General features: G+C 37.1%; 1 protein-coding gene across 1 annotated transcript in view; it reads left to right on the top strand.

Moving 5' to 3' along the window:
* Window positions 1-6945, top strand: part of PCDH11X (protocadherin 11 X-linked) — a 452326-nt gene extending 445381 nt beyond the window's left edge. The window contains exon 6 of the mRNA XM_035898661.1: window positions 6554-6945. Coding sequence (XP_035754554.1) covers window positions 6554-6945 — 392 coding nt within the window. The remainder of the gene's footprint in view (window positions 1-6553) is intronic.
* Window positions 6946-21878: the final 14933 nt, after the last annotated feature.

The raw sequence follows: 21878 nt of genomic DNA, 5'->3' as shown, positions 1-21878 counted from the left end.
AGAGAGCACCGAATGTGCGACAGGAGCTGTTTAATACGAAACGCTTCAGTAAATGAGAGGCACTTCTGGATGCTGACAGAATAGCATTGGCACTGCAAGCCATGTATTCATATATGTGCTGTGTTGTGAAAATATGAAAAATAGCTCAGCAATGGCATAATTATGGGCAATTTGCTTAATTGCTTGCTAATTGTTGCTTGCTTTATTATGAAACAAGAGTGCTCTAAATGTAACACTGGATGGTTTGCATCCAAAATGTGTCAAATTCAATACTGGCTTTTCATTAAGACTTCAGCTACATAGCTTTAAAATTCAAGCACTCTATATTCTGTGTTTTAAGTTGTTTTGTTTTGGGGGGTTTTTTTAATTGTTTTTGAATATTTTTTTTTCTCAATTTATGAGCTCCTAAGCCTGCATCGGTACAGTGCAGTCTGGCACTTTGTGAACTTCTAATGAATCTAAGTACTTTGCTAATGAATACATTTACAAATGTCTTTCAGTCATTATTACACATGTGGATAAAGGTGGAGCTGTTTTAAGGCTGCTCCAGGAGCTCATGTTCTTGACAATTCAACTCTTAGAAATGCACATCTCCCTTTTAACATATACATGCAGATTTATTTTTTTTTTAGAGGTATATATGCAGATCTGAAAGTTTGGCCTAAACCTTTGGAAAAAATACTCTGTTTTGAAAGATATCGTGCTTTCAGCAGAAAGTCCCTTCCAGCCTAAGTCTTCTGGTGATTCTGCGATGCAAGTGATGACTTCTGTGCCAGACCAAGAAAAGAACCATCACTCTTGATGTTGTCTTAGCAGCATGTCTCCTTTTTGGGGGTGGAGGGGAGGGCATGGGGGTAGAAAAGAAAGTGCATCATTTATACTCCAAGTATACGCTTCCAACTTTTCAGCATTATGAGACTGCTGATGACACAGTCATACTAACAGCTTGTCTTCATTTCAGAATTCTCTATGAGAAATATTCTTGAAACTGGAACAAAATATTAAGCTGGAGATGCCAAAGTATGCAGTATTGTGCCACATATTTTGTAGACCGAGAGGGAGAGTAGCATGGTAGAGTTCTTCAGCTTTCATCCCCCCAAAAGCGAAGATAATAACCAACATTTTTATTTATTATCTATAAACCCCACGCAGGCTTTATAACCACAGAAAGTATCTAACCAAAGCAAGCAGGGAAAAAAGATCAAATGGTATTTTTTTTATAATTGTTTTGACTGAAGGATACGTACCTAGCAAGGTTGGAATTCCACATTTTCTTAAGTGAAAGTAAATATTCTTACTGAAAGCTGCTTTGACCTATAAATGATAAAGACTGTGGAACACTGAAGAAAGTCTTTTAACTATTGTGCTTTTAGTTATATTTGACAGTTCCGATCTAAACAATTCATAAGAAGTGACAGACACGTTCTTTAAAAATGTTCTTAGTTCTGAGGCAGACAATTTAAAAAATAGTTTCATTCCTAAAACAATCTGGAGTTCAAATGAAAGTGGTAAACTCACATGTGCATGAGTGTGTTCTATTTTATGAATTAAAAATTCTATTTCATACTACTTGTATGTCATGGTTGAAAAGTCTCCATGTAGTATGAAAAAAAATATATAAAATTAAGGATTTATTACTGAGTGAAGTAAGAAATGAGGTAGACTGGTAAGTTCGATGGAATGTATTGTTTATTCGATGGAATGTATTGTTTATTCATAATACACAGGGGATATGTACATTTCTATTTCCATTTATAAACCTGTCATATCTTATGTGAGAAGATGTTACTAGACACTGAATTTCAGTAGTGAAAACCATAATTTCTTCTGAAAATATTTGGAGACAGCAGGAACCTTCTTTTGCTTGATTGGTAGAGGCAGATGTCACAGATGTTTCCTACCACTGAGTACTTATCGGACGATGCAAATAATTGCCTACATTACTACTTTCAAATGAGAGAGAAAGGCTCAGAAAACTTTATTTTCACCCACACTTAGCAATGACTTGCAAAGATGCAAAATAGAAGGAAGCTTAAAGAGTAGCAGCTAGAAAATGCCACGGTCAATTCACACAGCCTCTGATAAATGGCCACTTGAGCACTGAACCTCCCTCTCTCCCAGCTGTGTGGCTTGAATCCCTCCTCAGATGGTCCTCTGGGATGCTCGGCTGAGCCAGCCAGAGCATCCTTTGTTCGAAGGAGGCAGCAAGTGGTGGAGGGGAAGCCAGACACGGTGCTGAGGACAATGTCTCAGTGCCAGTTACAGCGACCTCTTTGCGTGTTAAGGCTGTAACAGAATATTTCTAAATCAGCTGCATTCTCTTGTAAGTATAATACATTGCCAACGTAAAGCTCTCTTCTTTGATAAAATAGGGAATTGTTAAAAATGGATTTTTAACAAGTAAAGCATAGTTTAGATGACAGTGCAATGTCAGTGCCAAATAGCTATTTAGAAGGATTTCAGGTGCTAAAGAAGCAGGAGAGTGAGGATACGTTAGGAAAATATAGAATTAATTAAACTGACAGAAAGAAGCTACATTTCATGGGCTGGAAGAGCAGGCAAAAAAGATAATGCCTGGTGAATATTCATGAAGAAAATTTCCTACATTTTGTTCTAGGTTCATTCAACAGTAATTTTTACTTCATTGTGCTAAGAACATAATATTTCACACTGCTGAATATATTTATTTTTACTTTACACCAAATAGAAACTGGTTTGGATCCCAATTTTCTTTGCTAGTACTGTTTACTGCAGCAGACATGTCCATGAGATTTTCTAAGTTCCTTGAAATGCAGATATCGGGGACCTTGCCTGCCTCACGCTATATTTATTGTAACACCCTTAGTTCATTTGGTTTCCTACAGCATACCCAGTCTCCTAAAGACTGCCTCAGGGTTGCACTAATGCTATGGCCAATACACAGGCAATTTGGATTTAAAAACCCACAAAACTGTGTTATTAATTTTTATAAAAACAATTGTACTCCTTTTAAAGTTAGTCTAGAGGCTAAGGATATAATAGATTTTTTAAAAATTTATTTATTTTAATTTTTTACTGAGTGTAGTATATTATAAACCAGAACTTGACTGTTACTGTTGGAAAAAAATTGAGTCAGGCATCCTACAGAAAAGTACTTGTATTTGCTAAATACTTTATTTCCTGTTCTTCTGCAACACTGCAGAGGTGCTCAGTAGAAAAGGATCTTAACTCTTCAAAGTTAATGACAACTATCTATTTTACATGCTATTAATCATAAGCAGTGATGAAAAACATACTCTGACAACCAAGATTACGTGTAGCACATACTGACATTAAAAGAAAGATTATGACTGCTACAAAAAGTGTATCTTCTAAACAGTCCTGCATTGGCAGACTGTTGTATAATGAAACCCCAGCTCAAAGCAGAAATACTCTGTATGCATAATTTAGGATTATGCCCAGGATTGTTCTAAAGTTTTTGTTATTTTTTCGTTAATTTTTTCTGCTAAAACTAAAACTGAGATAAAAATATCTCTATTAACAGAATAAACAAGACTGTCATTCTGACAATGTTACTCTTAGCATGGTAACATGTTCCAAGTCTACAGGTAGTCTGGCAACACATGGCACGGAATTACTGTCCTACTGATCTGTCGAGATGGTGTAGAGAATGGTTTGTAAGTGACCTTTTATTTCTGCAGTTGCCTTGTCTAAAGCTTAAATGTTAAGTTTTTATTGCCAAATGCTTCTTTTGATGGTTTAGCTTTGTTTACTCTCTTACTGCAGTTTGAGAGAGAGAGTACAATGCAAGTGGTGTAACCACTTGCTGTCAAGAGCTAGAAATGCCTAAGTATTATTTCCAAATAAATAATTGTGTGGTTTTCAGTTTAACTGAATTAATAGCATTTTAAGAGTGATTAGAAAGCCTTGAGATAAAAAGAAACACTGAGGTACTGGGTATCAAAAAGGGTTTTTTTAATAAATACCAAAAAAAAAGATCAGTTTCTGTATAAAACAGGGATAACTCAACACTCTGTCAAGGTTGTACCTGATTTCAATGAGTTGCCTTGATCAGAAGAGAAGCAAACCTGGATAATTACAGAGCTTAACAAGACTTGTATATGCTCAAATTTATGTCTCTAATAGCAGATAGTAGGACACAGAAAGATTAGACTAATCTACAAGTAGTAACTTTTTTTTTGCAGGAACTATTGCCTCTGCTGAATTATTTCCATATTTATGTCTCCTACTGCCCATCAAAACTGGATTAGTATTTCAACAGCAAGGTGCCAAAGCTTTGTCAGGATTACACTGAAAAATACTGAGACAAAATGACTGAAGACGTGTTGAAATGCCAGTTACAGGGCAATATTGCATTTATAAACAATCATTTCTCTAACTGGCACATACTCGTACAACACCCTTAAGGAGAAATAATCGAGAATATAGACAAGAAGCAACCAGTTGTCTACTTAAATGTGGTGCTTTTAAAATAGATGTATCCTGTATTTTGGACAGCAGCATTATGTATTTCAGTGCCTGATAGAAAAAACTTAATTCATTTATATTGAGGGGTAACAGTGAAATATGTATTTCTGCTTTGTAGCTTTACACAGATTTCAATATGCAAAGTATTTATTAAAACAGAAATGCAGCATGTGTTTAAACATAAAACTCAGAGGGTGAGAGGCTCTACTCAGAACTCGTATCCGCAAGTAATTCCTAGCAGCATACCTTCTCCAGTAGTTATGGGCCAGAATCCAATTTTAAATGTTAATTTAATGAAGACAGATATTAAAAATACGTATGTATCTTTTATTGGAAAATTTTGTGAAGACAACACAGCGAAATATCTAATCAGATACTCTTCTTCACTCCTCATGTATTTAAACCATGTTTAAACCATGAATATAAAATTAACACATAAAATATGAAAACTATTTCAAGGATCAGATGAGACAGTTGGGTGGAGAGGAGCCTAATGAAGTTCAACAAAGGCAAATGCTGTGCCTAGGGAGGAATAACCCCATGCACCAGTACAGGCTAGGGGTTGACTTGCTGGAAAGCTACTCTGCGGAGAAGGACCTGGGAGTCCTAGTGGACAAGTTAACGCTGAGCCAGCAATATGCCCTTGCAGCCAAGAAGGCCAATGGCATCTTGGGGTGCATTAGGAAGAGTGTGGCCAGCAGGGCGAGGGAGGTTATCCTCCCCCTCTATTCTGCCCTGAGGAGGCTACATCTGGAGTACTGTGTCCAGTACTGGGCTCCCCAGTTCAAGAAAGACAAGGGATTACTGGAGAGAGTCCAGTGGCTGGCTACTAAGATGATGAGGGGACTGGAGCATCTCTCTTACGAGGAAAGGCTGAGAGGGCTGGGTCTGTTTAGCCTGCAGAAGAGGAGACCGAGAGGAGATCTTATGAACATTTACAAATACGTTAAGGGTAGTTGTCAGGAGGATGGGGACAGGCAACGGGCACAAGCTGAAACACAGAATTTCCATCTGAATATGAGGAAAAGCTTCTTTACTCTGAGGGTGACAGAGCATTGGAACAGGCTGCTCAAGAGAGGTTTAGAGTCTCCTTCCCTGGAGATATTCAGAACCTGCCTGGACGCGATCCTGGGCAACCTGCTCTGGGCGGACCATGCTATAGCAGGGGGGTTGGACTGGATGATCTCCAGAGGTCCCTTCCAACCCCAACCATCCTGGGATTCTGTGAATGATTTCTAGAAGTTTAATTCTATTAGTTTGAATTTATACAACATGGTAAAGCCACAGTTTAAATGAAACTGATCAAGATTGTTTGTATTGCAAATTACGTCTTTCAGATTTAGTAGTTTACTTTGCCTTTGAACAAATTATAATTTCTATAATCCTTTTCAAGGGCACAAACCTTGCTTCTACTGAAAAAATCTGGTTCGATTACTAGTGAACTACAGAGGTTACAGCTTCTTTTGCTATTACCCTTTGATTTTTCAAGGTCTGCAGTATTGAATGCATGGAGAAATCAATTCTCTTTAAAATAGCTGTTACGCTGTCTTTGGTTCTTAAAGCTCTTGAATGCATCTTTGAAGCCAATGTACCATCTTTTGCTATGTGTCCAGATTAATTTTGTTTTGCCTTAAACAAAGCAAAACAATAAAAAAATCTAGTTTTAAGAGAACATTAAAAAATATCCTAATTTTAATAATTATATTTTTTCAAGTAGTTATGTGAAAATATATAGAATTTAGATATTGATTAATATAAAGCTTTTAGCTTTATTACACAAATGACTATTTTAAAAAGGGAAAAGGTCGTTCTAAGTAGAATGTATAAGGGCTTTAGATACATAGCTGTAATGATGGTATCATCTGTTCATTAAACATTAACTTTTTTATGATGTTAGCCAATGACAACACTGTGGGCCCCAACCTTGCGAACATCTAGACTTTCACTTAAGTTGTACACCTGGAGGTATTTTTTTACCAAACTGTGGCCATTACTGTAGAACTGGGATTGCTTTATTAACCTTGATTCCCTGTGCACATCAGTCTTTGGACCTCTAATAATGTCTTGTCTTTTTCCATCCTCCCAGCTATTGAAGTAAATCTCCAGAAAGCCCTGGCTGAAGCCTCTGAAACCTGCACGCAGGAGTGTCTCATCTTAGGCCATTCTGACAACTGCTGGATGCCACCTTCTTTGACACAGTATCAGCAGTCCAACACCCCTTTGCCATCGTTTGGCTTCCAGCAAGGCTGGGGCCGAGGAGCCAGGCCTGAGGGACGACACACTCTTGGGAGGCCCCTTCCAAAGGACGACACTGACAAAGGCCAGGGTGGGCCACGGCCCCAGTTCTACAACACCTGCAAAAGACATTGCGCCAGTGAAGATCCTGTCAAAGTCATTCCTCTGGCAAACTTCGCCGCATCCCACCAGGCACCGGTGTCTGGGAGTAGCACTACGTTTATACATGAGCACCAGCTATAAATGCATATCTGACAAACCCGTTATTTCAGGCTTTAAGTGTGACTGTATATAGTCACAGCCTAACACTGTTCTTGGTCCATATACAAACTTGTTAGGCTTGTGAATATTTATGTATATAGAATCCTAAATTTGAAATTGAAAAGCTAAATCCTTAGGACTTAGTTAAAAGAAATTTACCATAGTTCTTGGTAAAATCCACAAAACGGGGAAGAAAACCCACAACCCAGAAACAATCAAAAGAAAAACACAACATTCTGTTCATTTTCTTATATGGGCCATATAGTGCAAATATTTGCCAGCAGTTCTTCCTCCCTGTTGAAAGCAATTTCTTAGTACAGTTTGGGGAATATTACAGTCTAAATACACCTTACTCAAATTTTTTTTGTTGTTATAATTTATAGCATATTCATAGATTTCATCTTCCATTTGCTTAGCAATAGAGATCAAGTGGGCAATTTGTCATTTGATTACCTTACATAATAGAACGAATAAGATCCTAAAATGTAATTCTCAAGAAGGATGATAGATCTTTCCACCAAAATTTATCTTTTATGTAATTAAGAAGGAAAATATACTTTAAAACATGACAACTTTTTTTTATTTTAATTTTGATTGGCTCAATCTACAGGTATTTATTCTTTGAAAGAATGCGGTAGATGAAGTAGAAAGCTCTCAGCTAGGCTTTTCTGTGTGAAATAAACAACTGGACAATGATAGGATATGCCAGATCAAAACTGGAAAAAAATATAAACTTTTTTTTTAATTTCCAAGAGTTTCCATTCTACAATATTGCAAGCAACAATATGATACGTATTATGCTTTTCAAGCCATAAGTCTATTTCTACTTTTTCTTTTTTTTTTATGTTGCAGAGCTTGCTTTGGCTACTGTTCCTGTTAGTTGAAAGTTACATGGGCACTGCTGAAAACAGTAAGAAAATGGGGTAGATTTTTTGGGTGATGTGATGTCGTGGCTGCAAGCTAACTGGTGTTTAAAATAATATTATAGTGATGTATAAGTTGTCTTTTTTTTTTTTTTTTTACAGCTATATTCACCTATTGTAAGTATTCAGGAAAAGGTTAGCTGTAATATTAGTTACTTCACAAACCTATGAAATAAAGGAGTACTTGTCATTGTGACTTAGCACAGTTCTCAGCAAAAAATGAAGAATCTAGGTAATGAAAACTGGATAAATGTAATCATGAACACACCCCAGTCGTAGTATTTGATAAAGTCTCAAGGTGGTTCTCTTTAAAGATGAGGGACGTTTTTCAGTGTTCTGTGTACTAGAGGATATATTCTTAATAGTAGCAGAAAAAAGCTGGTAAATTCTACAGTGGGTGGAAAGGAGGTTCCTTAGATGAAAAAACACATTTTCCTTCTAGTATTTTGTTGCTGTTTAGCCATTTCATCATTTAGAGTATGTACATACCAAGAAATCTTTGCTTTAAAAAAACCTGCATAACTTTGTTTGGTTTTATTGCTATATTAAGTGAGACAATCGAAGTTGTATGGAGGGGAAAAAAGACTGTGTGAATATTTCATATGGATAGAGCTCTGTGTAGGCTTCATATTGTAACTTAAATCTGTAATTTATAAATGAAACTGTGTGTAAAAATGCTGTAATATTAGCTGCTTGTAAAATTTACAGAAGTTCAAGTTGTTGAGGGTTTCCAATGAATGCTAAAAGAGCTTCTCTTATGTGCCCAGCAGGTATAAGTAGCTTTATATATTGCTGTCCCCACTGTAAATCTACTCAAATCACATTTAGATTTTATGTGCAAAATAAAAGAAGCTTCACTTTTAACCTACTGATAGGGTTTAATTAATGAACATCAGATTATCAATGATGTACTTCTTTTCTTTTTTTTTTTTAATGTAGTTTTCAATAATGTTTAGGAAGGATGTGGCACACTGGCTTCCAGTTGCATGTAAATCCTGGAAAAAAATAATAATCCTTTGGGTACTGACACACAATAGCTGACACAACTCATTTCCAATTCCAAGACAATTAAAAATTTGACAAATTCATTCATACCTAATATATACAAAGCCCTTTGTTGTTTGCTTTGGAGACATCCCGATGAGAAAATTCGGCAGTCCTTTTCAGGGATACGCAAAAAAAGCTTATCTGTAGTTTACACAGATTTACCAAACATATTAATTGTGCAAATTTAGAATAATGCTGACAGCTAATGCTGCCTGTTGTAAGCAGAGGACTTTAGTTTTTATTACAGAGGGCTGCCATACCAAATGTTTACAGAATTGGCAGCTGCATTGGAAAACTCTCAATTTTTTTGCCTGCAACATTTCCTTTCTGGCTGAAAATTGTAACTGAAATTTCCTGGCAAAGAACTCATTTGTGCAATTTTAGGATTTTAATAGGAGAAGGTAAAGGGACCAGAATTAGTGTTTTTTCATAGGTAGGGGAAAAAACCCAACAAATTTCACATTTGAATGTTTAGGGCGTTGGGTTTGGGTTTTTTTCCCTCTAAGGTACAGAAGCAATTAACCATCCCCCTTTCTCTTCAAAACAAAATAACCAACAAAACACCAAAACCAAACAACAACAAAAAATTACTTAAAGCGTTGTAAAGATGAATCTGATTATAGGAACTATTAAATGTTATGTCCATGACGTTGTGTTGTGGTTTTCTAAAATTCCATCAACAAGATCTAGAACAATTAATTGTAAATATACATTGTATCAGGAGTTAAATGGTTCCTCCGTTTTTATATATTACTTATCTAATATATAAACTATGCATTTGAGGCAACGTTTTTCTGAGTGGCATGTCAGTATCCAGAGGAATAACTTTACTAGAGACTCTTTACACATCTCGCCATATATACAAATAATTTATCTAGTACATAGACTGTATATTTTTGTGTAATTTCTTTTTTTAGTCATTTAACTTATTTTATCTTACTTGTGTGAATTTGTGGAGAAAACAATCCTATATACAATATACAGTAAAATGGTAGTTACATGATTAGATTTGTTTCATACAGTGTAACAGTAAAGGAAAACCTTTGCCTTCAAAGTTGTGTGTCACACAGTCTAGCCTAGATTATTCCGCCCCCCCCCCCCCCCCCCCTTTTTTAAAAAAAAAAAAAAAAAAAAATTAAAAAAAGAACTGAAGTCAAACTGTTTGAAGTCAAATATGCTGTTTCTTTGTTTTCCTAAACTGTGCTGTATTCTGAAGTGTAACTTAATTCTAAAGAAAGAATAATTAGGCATGTCTGCTTGGCCAGACAGAGACTACTGAGCACCTGCTCTCTCTGGGCTGTGAGCTGGCCGGATGCAGGTCATTTAGCTAATTATCATGGCAATGAGCCCGTGCTAATAGGACCTGAGGGTTTATGAATGTTAGCATGACAGCTAGCTTGACATAACATTAGTTATGTGGTTCTGAATCCAGCCAGGTCTTTTTTTTTTTTTCTTGGCGTAGCGCTGGAGGAGAGCAGCGGCTTTGTATCAGACATCTATGACCCCGGTGCGTATAGATCTGTTTGGGGTTTTTGTAAGAGAAAAGAAAGTTTGCTCTGTTGTATTCTGAGCAAGCTGTAATGCAGGGTGGAACCCATCAGCCCCGAGCTACCGCTATTACCCTGCCTCCAGTGTGGTCAAGCCAAAAGACACTAGACCTAAATAATTTCTAGTCAGTAACGGTCAATTAGCTCAAGGTTGTTTGATTCAAGCTTATAAAGTTTGAGTTTTTGAAGCTTGCAAATTTACACTTGACTTTATTTGTTTGCTCAAGTTTTGCTTTTGCAGCTTTAATGCCAATCCTTAATGAATGATTATCAATGAAATGATTGCTCTTATTACCATTGTTTCACTGGATAAATAAAAAGGAAGGGATTGGTTTGTGCAGACACAAAGTAAAGTTGAAGGCAAAGATTTTATTTGGTATACGTAGGAAAATTGTGTATAACTTATGTTATCCCTCGTGAAGAAGAGATTGACGATTTCTTGTAAATATTTGAGTTTGTATTTCTGGGAAATCTCCCTGCTCTATGGCATACTACAGGATCTGAGAGTGAGCAGTGTATGTCTGTGTATTGAAACAGCCCTAACCACACTTTACAAATCATGCAGTTGGACATCATATACTACAGTCCAGCAGCACTTAAAGTCCAGTAAATTTGCGGTAGTTCTATTTCAGGTTTCTGTACAGCATGATGTCTTGTTAATTACAATGCTTATTAATAAACTAGATCCACAAAACCAGTTTTCTCCTTTGCACCGTTTCTTTGTGTTTCTGAAATACACGGGTTTAAAAAGTATTCCTCCAGCTGCCCTTCTCTCCCATTTCTAGTTTTCCAAAACTCGTTTTTGTGAAGCCCCAAACTGTCAGGAAGTGAAGAAAATTTAACTTCATTTACAGTTGCTTCATGCAACTGAGTAGCAGGCTTTTGGTAAACAGTAGAAGTATTCACACACAATTTGCACAGCAATCTAGCTTTATATTATCAGAAATATCTTCCATTTCTGTGTCGCTTCCTTTCATACCAAGCTCACTCCTACTACGCCTCTGATACACTTACTTATAGAAAATTGAGCTGGAGGCAGGAGTGTTTATGGGGTTTGGTTTGTTAGCAAATAAGCTATTTCTAATTGAGAGAACATGGATAATAAGTTGTTGTTCAGCTAAAGGGATTATCCTCTCACTGTGAATGCGATATAATGAAATAACCGTCAAACGAGGAACTTAGGAAACAACATTTTATGCATTTTCTAAAGTCCATATTTAAAAAGCAACTCTTCTGATAGTTGTCCTGACACTAAAGCAGTAGTATCTTATTCTTTGATGCAATTATGGCACTGCAAGCATAGCTTTCTTGTCTGCGGGACCTTTTCAAGCAGGAAAATTGTATTTATTTTGGCATCAAAACTGTGCACAAGGATATTCCTTCATTGACAATAACTGTTGAGATGTTAGTTGTTATTTTGAAGAATGTACTCAGCCTACAAATTAAAAAAAAAAAAAAAGAAAAAAATGGATAAAAACTTATGGAGATGGAGGATTACCCTGGTTTGGATGGTAAATTTGCAAGCTGGGCTCAGTAATATTTTGAAGTGCAACCTTAGGAGGCAATGAAACTGCAGAATTTCACAGAGATCTGATAAACCAGAATAATAGAGCAAGGCAGAAATATGTAGTATCTGAAGATGTGCATAATTTGAGCATTGGTGTCACTGTGCAGAACCGCAGGGGGATTGCAGAGGTAATGTTCCCTGGGACCCATCTTTTTGCTTTCCTCCCTGCAGGCACATGGAATGCCTGGAGCCACACTGGAAATACGTGAATCCCAGGTATTTGCTGTGTAGCTCTGTAGAGTGCAAGATTTTCACCAAAGCACTGCAGCACTGAGGGAGGGCTGGTGCAGTGTCCAAAAACCATCTCTTACCTGTGAGATAGACTCCAAGACCTCCTGCTAGGTAATTTGTGGTGAGGTAATGGCTTGTTAGAACATACACATGGATTTATGTAAAGAAGAACATGTATTTACCACTAGCAGGCAATTTTGGAGCTATGCTGCCCATATGATCATTTAGCATTCTTCAGGTTTCTTCCAGGTGTGGCCTTAGGACTGAGGTGTAGTTTGACTGAAGAGCAGCCAGTCTGCTCCTCCGTAGGAGCGCTACGTCAGGTGGAAGAAGGAAATGAGCAAGAGGGCACTTTCTATGGTGAATAGAAGACAGCTCTCCTCCCTTCTGTGCTGGTGAAAGTTGTGGTTTAAAAAGGTACATATGGACTCCGCTTGCAAATAACAAGTATTTTTCCAAGACGTAATTTTTTTATCCTGGTCCTTGCATTCATGATCGAGTATGAAAACAGATCATGTCTGATAACTACAGTGAGACTAATGATATATTTCCATTTTTATTTTTATTATTTTAGTGATTTAGTGATCTTTTCATGGTGCTAATTTCATGCTTTAAAGCTCTAACAGTAAATGCATTTATGATCTGAAAACTATGTCTTCATATTTAATTCAAAGGAGGAACGTAAATCTGTAGGTCCATGCTTTCTGGATAGCTTTTAACTATGGAATTGATGCTACATCTTCTTACACTTTTTCTCCACTAGGATTAAGAAGGCTGTATTTATAAAAAAAGAGTTAGTTTGTACACCTATCAAAGAGACAGATAAATGAAGTGCCTGGAAGCGCTGTACTAGACTTCAACCCATAGCTTTAAGCCAACAGCTGTGATGTGTTCTAGAGCAGATGAGTAGGATGTGCAAAGAAAAAGACATTTTCTAAGGCACTGAAATGAAGTTATTCATTGCTACTGCAGCTGTTATGTGTGTAGTAAAAGAGTTGATTAACATAATAAGATTAAACTAAGAGAAATTGCTTTTAACCTGTAGTTAGCTTGAGTTGTTGTTTAGTTATCAGAGATGATAAAAGACTGTACCCAAAAGCTTGTCTAAACTTTCCAAATGTCAGCTGTTCTATAAAAGATGTAGTTCTGCTTCTCTGCTGTGTAGATCAAGCTTTGATTTACAGGTATATGGAGATACAATAAGCCAGTGTATAGTTCTCAGGAGACTAATTGAACAATGAAAGTTAAAATCAGTCTGAAAAATGATAGTGAGTGGAGTGAGCGGGTGGGGGGAAAGGTGAATACTTTGAATACTTAGGGAAAACACTATAAAGACACAGGCAAGCAGGTAAAATGAGCGACTTTTCCAGCTAACAGATGTATTAAGATACACTGGGTTCTCTGCAGACTCGCTGTGCAATACTGATTTTATTGGTTAACATTTTGTAGATATGTAAAATTTTTGTTTTGCATAAAAGTATGTTAAAACCAACATAATCAAGATCTTTAATGGCAAAGAAGACATACCTGGAATATTTTTAGGCCTATTTAAAAAGGCCCGTGTACCAGGTAGGCCTACGGCTAATTAAATCTAATAAGTAAATCTAAAGGGACTCTTGCTGTTGCTGTGCAGGAGTTAATCCTTTCAAGTCATTCTAAGCAGGGGGACCAGAATGGTTTAAAAACACTAAAGTTCAATGAGAAAATAAAGATGTGTAATCAATATACATATAAATATACACACTCTCTGTTTAATTTGCTTTGTTTTCAAAGTTCATCTATGTGCAAGAGACAAATGTCATCACTGAGCATCACACCAATTACTATATATAACCTAAAAATATTCATTATATCATGTAGGTGTGCACAAAGTCAAAGTTGTCTGTCTTGGCAGATACAAGTTGCTGTTTGTTTGTTTTAATTGCAGTGGAGACATTTAGCACTGTGCCTGCCTGGTAACATAGGAAACGTAATACAAGACCTTGACATCTAAAAAGATTAGACTGTCTGAGCTGACTGGCTCATAAAAACAACGCTGAAGAAATTGGCAAAGAAAACAAAGTCTCTGCAATTCTAAACAAGTATTTTAAATGCAGAAAAATAATCTAAGGGGTCATATTTGCAGCTTATGTGCTGCAAATAACGTGCTGCACAGCTATATCCCTATAAAAGTAAAATTTCTACAGTGAAGCATGGTAAGAAAGCCCTTTTGTTAGCTGAATTCACTCTCTTGCAATGATTACAAACAATTAGTCTACTTGGATTTTTAAATGCTTTTTATCAGATTTCAGCCTCTTGAATCATAAATGTATTTCTGTCAGTGTAATACTACTGAATATTAAAGAAAAATCAATTTTTCCAACCCAAAAGCTGTCACTTCAGTCTACAAAAGGCAGTTATTGAAGCCTATTACTGTTTTGGAAATACTTGTCTGAATTCACTCAAAATATGCTACTAAAATACACAGAAAGGACCAAGAAAACACTAATATTGAAGATTTATGCTGTAAAATTTGCATATAAATGTTTCATAGAATATATGAAATGTAATGAAAATTTAGGAATGTCTAAGCTTTCTGTACTTGGAACATCTGACATAAAGTGAGTATCTGAATCTAATTACAATGAAAGTAAATCTAGCCAGTAGGCTGGATAGAAACAAACATATCCATGTATATACACATTTGCCTATTACATATTGGGGAAAAAAAGATTCTTTCTGTGTACTTCTGGTTAGACACAATAGGCAAGGACAGATACATCAGCCTTCATTTTAGGGAGGTGTTTTGTCAAAGTTAATTGTCTAAAGCATCTCTAAGCTGGGTATTGGGAAAAAGGTACCTACAGGGGTCATTCCTTCAGTTCTAAAATTTCAGAACCTGCATGTGCCCCAGATGAGGACAGAGGAAAGATGGAAATTAAGATTATGTGTCTGCCTTTTAGATGGCTAAAATCAAATGAATCCAAACCCTAGTATTTACATAAAAGATTATATTCTATATTCTAAGTATGAAAATGAGCATGGTCGGTGGATAACAATAAAACAAGCCCAACCCCTCTTCTCCTACCAGGCATGACTACTAACCTCTTCAGAATGGTTTGCCTGCCAGGATGCACCTGGTTGTGTTTTGTCTTTGGTGCCAGCTTCCCGTCAGAGGGGTGTAGAGAGGCTGACATTTGATGGATGCAAAAGAACAAAGAATAGGTTTTGCATTAAAGCCAAATTGGCAAATATTTTTGTTTCCTGTGACAATTTTTGCTTAACCAGCATAAGAGCCAGCCGTGCAGAGAAGTGTACTCCTATAGTGTAAGACAGAATCTATTTAAGAAGGTAAGTACAGTTGCTGGGTTTCCACTTCCCTTTCTTCAGTCCCTTGCTAAATGCTGCGCTGGCACATCACTTTCTTTTCTGTGACAAGTCTTTCGGGAAGCTAACAGGGAGCCAACTGTGCTTAGGCATGTGCACCTGTACCATAGAGGAACCAAATGAAAACATTAAATAATGTTTCTCTTTGTGCGGGAGAAACATCAAGAGCAAAAAAAAATCTGGAAGAAGCATTGCCATAATTCAGAGAAATTGGTAAATAGTCTTGTCTCTTCATGAAAAAAGAAAATTCTTCTGAGCTGGGAAGAAGTGTCTTATTTTTATGAGTTTACCTGTTTGCTAAGCGCCTACATCTGAACAACCCGTGGCTGCAACAAACCAAGAAAACAATTATGTCAACGAGATTGCTTTCCCCCAGCTGCAGTTTAACGGCTGATCACCTGGAGGGAGGTCACAGCAAGGGAGATGACACTTCAGCAAGAAGGTCATATTGGACTGACCCGGGCGATATCCTCAGGTCTCCTTTACTTGGAAATCTCTTAGAATGTCCTCATCCACATTGTACAGACACACAAATCTGACAGTGTCATTTCTAAAAGGGAAGGTACTTAAATCTCTTTTTCCAATAAATAGTTTCAATATTTAGCAGCTCCTTCTACGCACGTTTCAAACTCCTTCTCACTTAAGCTTCACAAGTTTACTCCAGCCTGCACCAGTAGTTTTGACAATTTATTACTAATTATTAATTAATTACTGGCTGGACTCTGTTGACAATGCATGTCCTCCACATGGTCAAGAATGAGCTGCCAAAAGCCTATAACTTAATAGCAGCTGCCTTACTCATCGCATCTGCCTCACATGCTAGAGCACATGGCACTAGGATTAGGGCACATTTGCCAGGTTCGGCAACTTTCTGCTTTCCAGAAAGGCCCTCAACTCACGGGATTTCCAAAAACACCTATTATATAAGGTCATAGTTGGCTGTAGTTAGAAACAACTTTGTTAAAGTAACACCATGTGCAATGGTGATTTCAGTCTGACTGAAAAGCATCTTTATTCTCCAAGTCAATTCTCAGATGATAAATGACCTGAGATAGAAGTTTAACATGAGAAATGGGCACAGGCAGTAAAACTGTGGATGTTGGTGTGAAGGAAATGATTAATAATATGAGAGTTACATCTACCCAGTTCTCAGTTCATCTGGGCATAAATATGCACAGTAATGTAAATATGTACTGTGTATTTTTTCATATTTTTAAATGATTTCCTCTCCATCTTCCCCTCACCTTTAGTCTTCATACCATAAACCTTTTTAACTAGTCAAAACCACTCCTTTTACTGAGTTATTCACCTTTTTTCCCAAGTTTTTCCCAAATCTTTACAATTTGCTTGCATAGTCATAGTTACCTCCACAGACCAGATGTGACATAAAAATGTAATCATAAATATAAACTCAAAGAAGTTCTGCTTGTGATTTCAGTGCAGAAGGTTCATATCCAGAGTAGGAAAATTACTCTTTTATACAGCTACGTTGCAATTCTTAACTTGAAGTGCAGGCACATGGTGCAGTTACATATTCATATTGTATTTCACACAGACTTTATAAACTTGATTTGCCATTTTCTTAAATGGAGTTTATGGCAGCTGCAGTAACTACAGGGCTTACAGATTTTTCTGCAGAGGAATGTGCCCATTTTTGCTGAGTTTATGAACACTAATTTAAAAAGCTGGAGTTTGTGACTATTGATTCTATAATTGATAGTTTGCATAACGGGTTTAAAATTTAGTGATCAATTAAGTGCTAGAGAGAGTCTAGAGATGCTTTACTGTTCAGTACAAGTCTAAGGATTTTGACATAAGTAGATTGTAACTATATTGCTGGATAAAAAAGCTGAATTAATCAAGGTTATTGTAACCCTGTTTATTAAAGAGACCTGTGTATTTATTACAGTAGATGGTGTACAGTAGATGGTGTAGTAAAATTACTTTTTAGTCCTGAAAAGTGTTAATTTATAGTAGTGCTATTACTATTGAAAATTATATGTATTGAAACAGCTATGGCAAAGGTGATTTGTGCAAATCAGTGTTACACCTCATCCTTCTATCCTTAACCAGCACAATTAAGAAAAGCTGGAGAATAAGAAAAGGTCTGTGGAATTAATATCTTTGGATACTATGGCAGTTTATTCCTTTCTGGTCTTTCCATACACCTACCACAATTTCAGCAACAAAAAAAGATTTTAACAAAAATGAAAACAGATTTACCTCTCAATTTCTGGTTGAGGGAGCTTGCATTCTAGAGTAATTTAAGTGTGATGCTAGAAATGAAGCTAGCAAAAGTAAGGGAGCCATCCTAATCTTAATATAATTATCAACAACTGAAATTAAGAGAAAAGAGTTATGCTGAGTGTTCAAGGCAGGCGGTCAATGTGGAAATTGTCAACAAAGGACATCCTGGTTTCTAAAGCTATCATGAAGTTTTAGGAGTTGGATTCCGTAAGGGAATGAAATTAGCACTAAAATTCATATTAACAAGGTAACTTTTACAGACACCTTCTTACACTGTCAGATGCTCTCCTTTGGCCTCTCTATCTAAAAAACTGTATCCTTAAAGGGATGTAACTATTATTCTGCTATTACTGGTTTTAACCTTGTCCTTGTCACATCTTCATATTTTAGGCTAGAAGGAAAATCTTATTTTCAAAAAAACTTAAGCACACATGAAGAAGATTTTATTCACATTTTAATTAGTTGCAGTTAACTTACCTACTTACTTACCTACACATCTGTCACAGGAGGATCTATGGGGAGACAGTAACAGCATGGTCAATATGGGATTAGGCAAATTTATGGACAACAGATCTATAAGCAGATACTAAAAGGGATGGACAGGGGTACAGCTTCTAACGTCACTAACACAAAAAGCATGACTGCTGGAGGATTGTGTGGGGCCTGGAGAGCAAAAGATAGACTAAGTTCACTTGCTCCTTCTAAGCAGCATGTCCAGCTGTCCCTATCGGAGCCAGAACACAGGGCTGGACACCCTCGTGGTCTCACTGAGTAGGGCATTTCTCATGTGCTTGTGCAGTCTGTCAAGGACATCTGGACCGTTAACAGTGCTCACAGCTCACTGAGGTTAGTCATGTCTCCCAGGAGCCACTTATTCAAGATGTCTGCAGAAATGGCCCCTCTTCAGAAGAGTTTCTGCATAAGCAAATGTTTTTAAAAACTTTTCCTCTTCTTTGAATGCAAGCTTTAAAGTTCTCAAACTTTGCAGCTGTGATTTAGTTTTCATTTCCCATAACTAATACTACTACTGGTCCTAGTAATTTTATTTGGCCTTTTCCCACTGCAATTTTCAAACAGTATTTGATAATCCAGAGAACTTCCATGTACTACTTCGTAAAAATACTCAAATCTGTTCTCCAAACACATACTCATCACAGTGAAGGCATGGAATACAACTGCCTCTGTCATTTATTGTACAGAAAGCAGTGCTGTAATTCTGTGCCATTGCATCATCTGTTCAACCCAGGTTACTCACCCTTTTGCATTATCAAGATTGTATTTTTCCTCCCTGAGAAATAGCAGTTATAATAGACTATTTTCAAAATGACAGCTTAAGTGGCTCCATGGTTCCTTAATATCTATTCAGAAGTCTTGTCTCCCTGCATGTTTTTATTGCTTTCTTTAAAAAGCAGCTTGTGAGAAAGGTAATACATTATTAATGCTACATGTCATAAAATAAAATAAATACTCACTTTTTGAAGAACCTGATCCACTAATCAAGAGTAAATGAATGCATCTGAATTATTCAAAGAACCTCAAATAGTGCAACTTGTACTCAAATTGAATATTGTGAATAGAATATTCGCAAGGTAACAAAAAGACTCTCTAGTCATATTAACTACTCCATTTTCATAACAGGAAATGGGATTTTTTTTTTCTTATTTTTTAATCAGCGTAAATATTTTACCCACCCAAGGGCAAAAAGGTCCAGGGTAGGTTTCTGCACTTTGTTACCTTTACCCAGCCTTCGAAGGTAATGTCTATGTTCATAAGAACAATTGTTAGGGCAGGTGCCCCATGCTTCAAATGAAGCAGATAAAACTCTATCTCTGCACAACAGAATTATGTCTCAGTTAATGGTGAGCTGCAGGTTGGCGGTCATTAAACAGCTGTGCAAAGAACATGTGACAAATGCTACCATTTGTGGTGAGAAAGTGAGCGTTGCTGAGCTGGTGGCATTTTGAACCAGTGAATGACAGCATCAAGGGCAAGGCAGGAATAAGGAGATCTTAGGCATTTAATTAAAAACAGTTCCTGCAGCCAGAGTTTGTTTCCTCCCTATTACGATCCATTTATATCAATGAATTTTCTGGCACTGCTTCAGGACTTTTTCACTACAGCACCCTGTTTTTCACAGTGTGGTATTTATACCATATCCCCCAAAGACATTTGCATTCCCAAGTAAGAGGAAAAAAAAACCAAAAGAAGCTGCACCACATTTCTAAATGCATCTGCAAACTCTCGTTCTTACAAATAGAAGTGTCTTAAGTCCTGTGCAACAGTACGTCATGTTTAGATTGCTGATTTATTTCAATGTTCCTATTGAATAGATTCTTCCGGATTCAAACAGACCTGCCCAGGAACTATTAGGGGTGCCAAATTGGTAAAAGTAATGACAGTCACCAGAAAGCAGTAAAGCAACAAACTGCCATAGGAGAATGGAGTTCCTGATTTCTATTCCTTGCTGTTGCTGTCATCCAGTCTTTAATTCTTGACTGTTGTGGTTTAACCCTGCTGGCAGCTGAATGCCACACAGCAGCTCTCTCACTCCCCCCCACCTCTTGGAGGGATGGGGGAGACAGTCAGAAAGGAAAAAAAAAGTAAAACCCATGGGTTGAGATAAAGACAGTTTAATAAAACAGTAGAGGGAATAATAATAATAATAATAATAGAATATAAAGAATATCCAGAACAAGTGATGCTTAATGCAATTGCTCACCACCCATTGACTGATGCCCAGCCCATCCCAAGCAGCGATCGCTCTGCCTGGCCGACTCCCCCCGAGCATGACGTCCTGTGGTCTGGAATAGCCCTGGGGGCAGTGGGGCTCAGCCATCCTGGCTGTGCCCCCTCCCAGCTTCTTGTGCTCCTGGCAGAGCGGGGGAAGCTGAAAAGGTCGACTGGTGTAAGCCCTGCTTAGCAACAACTAAACCATCAGGGTGTTATCAACATTCTTCTCATCCCAAATCCGAACCACAGCACTGTGCCAGCTACTAGGAAGAAAATTAACTCTGTCCCAGCTGAAACCAGCACATTGACATAATAAATTCTTCCTTCTTGGTTTCAGTTTGCCCACCCAACACATGCATGGTTCCCTAATATTTCACAATCAATGACGTTCTCTCAGGGAGACATACATATGATCTCCCAGCATCTGAAAAGTAATAGCATAGTGCTTCAGACACACTCACAGTGACTGGCTTCATATCATTGGGGCTGGTAAGTTAAAGAACTGCTGGAATAGTTTTGAACCGCCCTCATCATATGAGAATTTTGTTTATGGAAACCTGAAAGCCAAAGCTGACAGACCATATTTTAGACATTCTAACATGAATTTAACCTGTGTGCTGCAATACAAATCATACAGCTATTTTTAAACTAAATTAACAACCTGGAAGTAGCACACGTTTGAACAGGATTTGAAATTGCAACTTCTATTTGGGAATTTGAGTTTTGGCAGGCATGCCTTGACCCATGATCCTACTACCAGAGATACCAAATTAATGCTCGAATCCAGTAGCAAGTTTGAGACCTCGAACTGATCCAATTCCTATTGAAATCAATGGATTGTTTCCACTGAATTCAGTGCCCATCTGTTCAAACCAAATGTGCTTTGTGTTTTGTGACAAAAAGAGTAAAGAGCAAGAGAATTTTTTCATCTCAGATAGGGTATTCCCTAGAGGAAAGCCACAAGCTGGAGCTATGGGATTTAGAAACCCCTTTTGTTTAGTCCTGAAGGAACAAAATGTCTCCAAATGCCTATATTCCCATTAGCTTTATGTGCTGTGTTGCTAGAATAAAGATATTTTACCTGGTTGTGTTTCAAAAACATTGAAAAATCTGAAAAAAATCTTGAAGAAAATCAACTTCTGCCTGGAGAATACACAAATTTCCTTCAGAACCTAACATTAATGTGGAAACATGAAATGAGGTATATACTGAGCTCTTTCTAGACGATTTAACTCACATGTAAGAAAGAGTCACTTA

This window comes from Egretta garzetta, unplaced genomic scaffold (genome assembly GCF_000687185.1).
Source record: "Egretta garzetta isolate BGI_Z169 unplaced genomic scaffold, ASM68718v1 scaffold220, whole genome shotgun sequence".
Taxonomy (NCBI): domain Eukaryota; kingdom Metazoa; phylum Chordata; class Aves; order Pelecaniformes; family Ardeidae; genus Egretta; species Egretta garzetta.
Note: the sequence above shows the minus strand (reverse complement) of the source record. Positions and strands in the feature narration are given on the sequence as shown.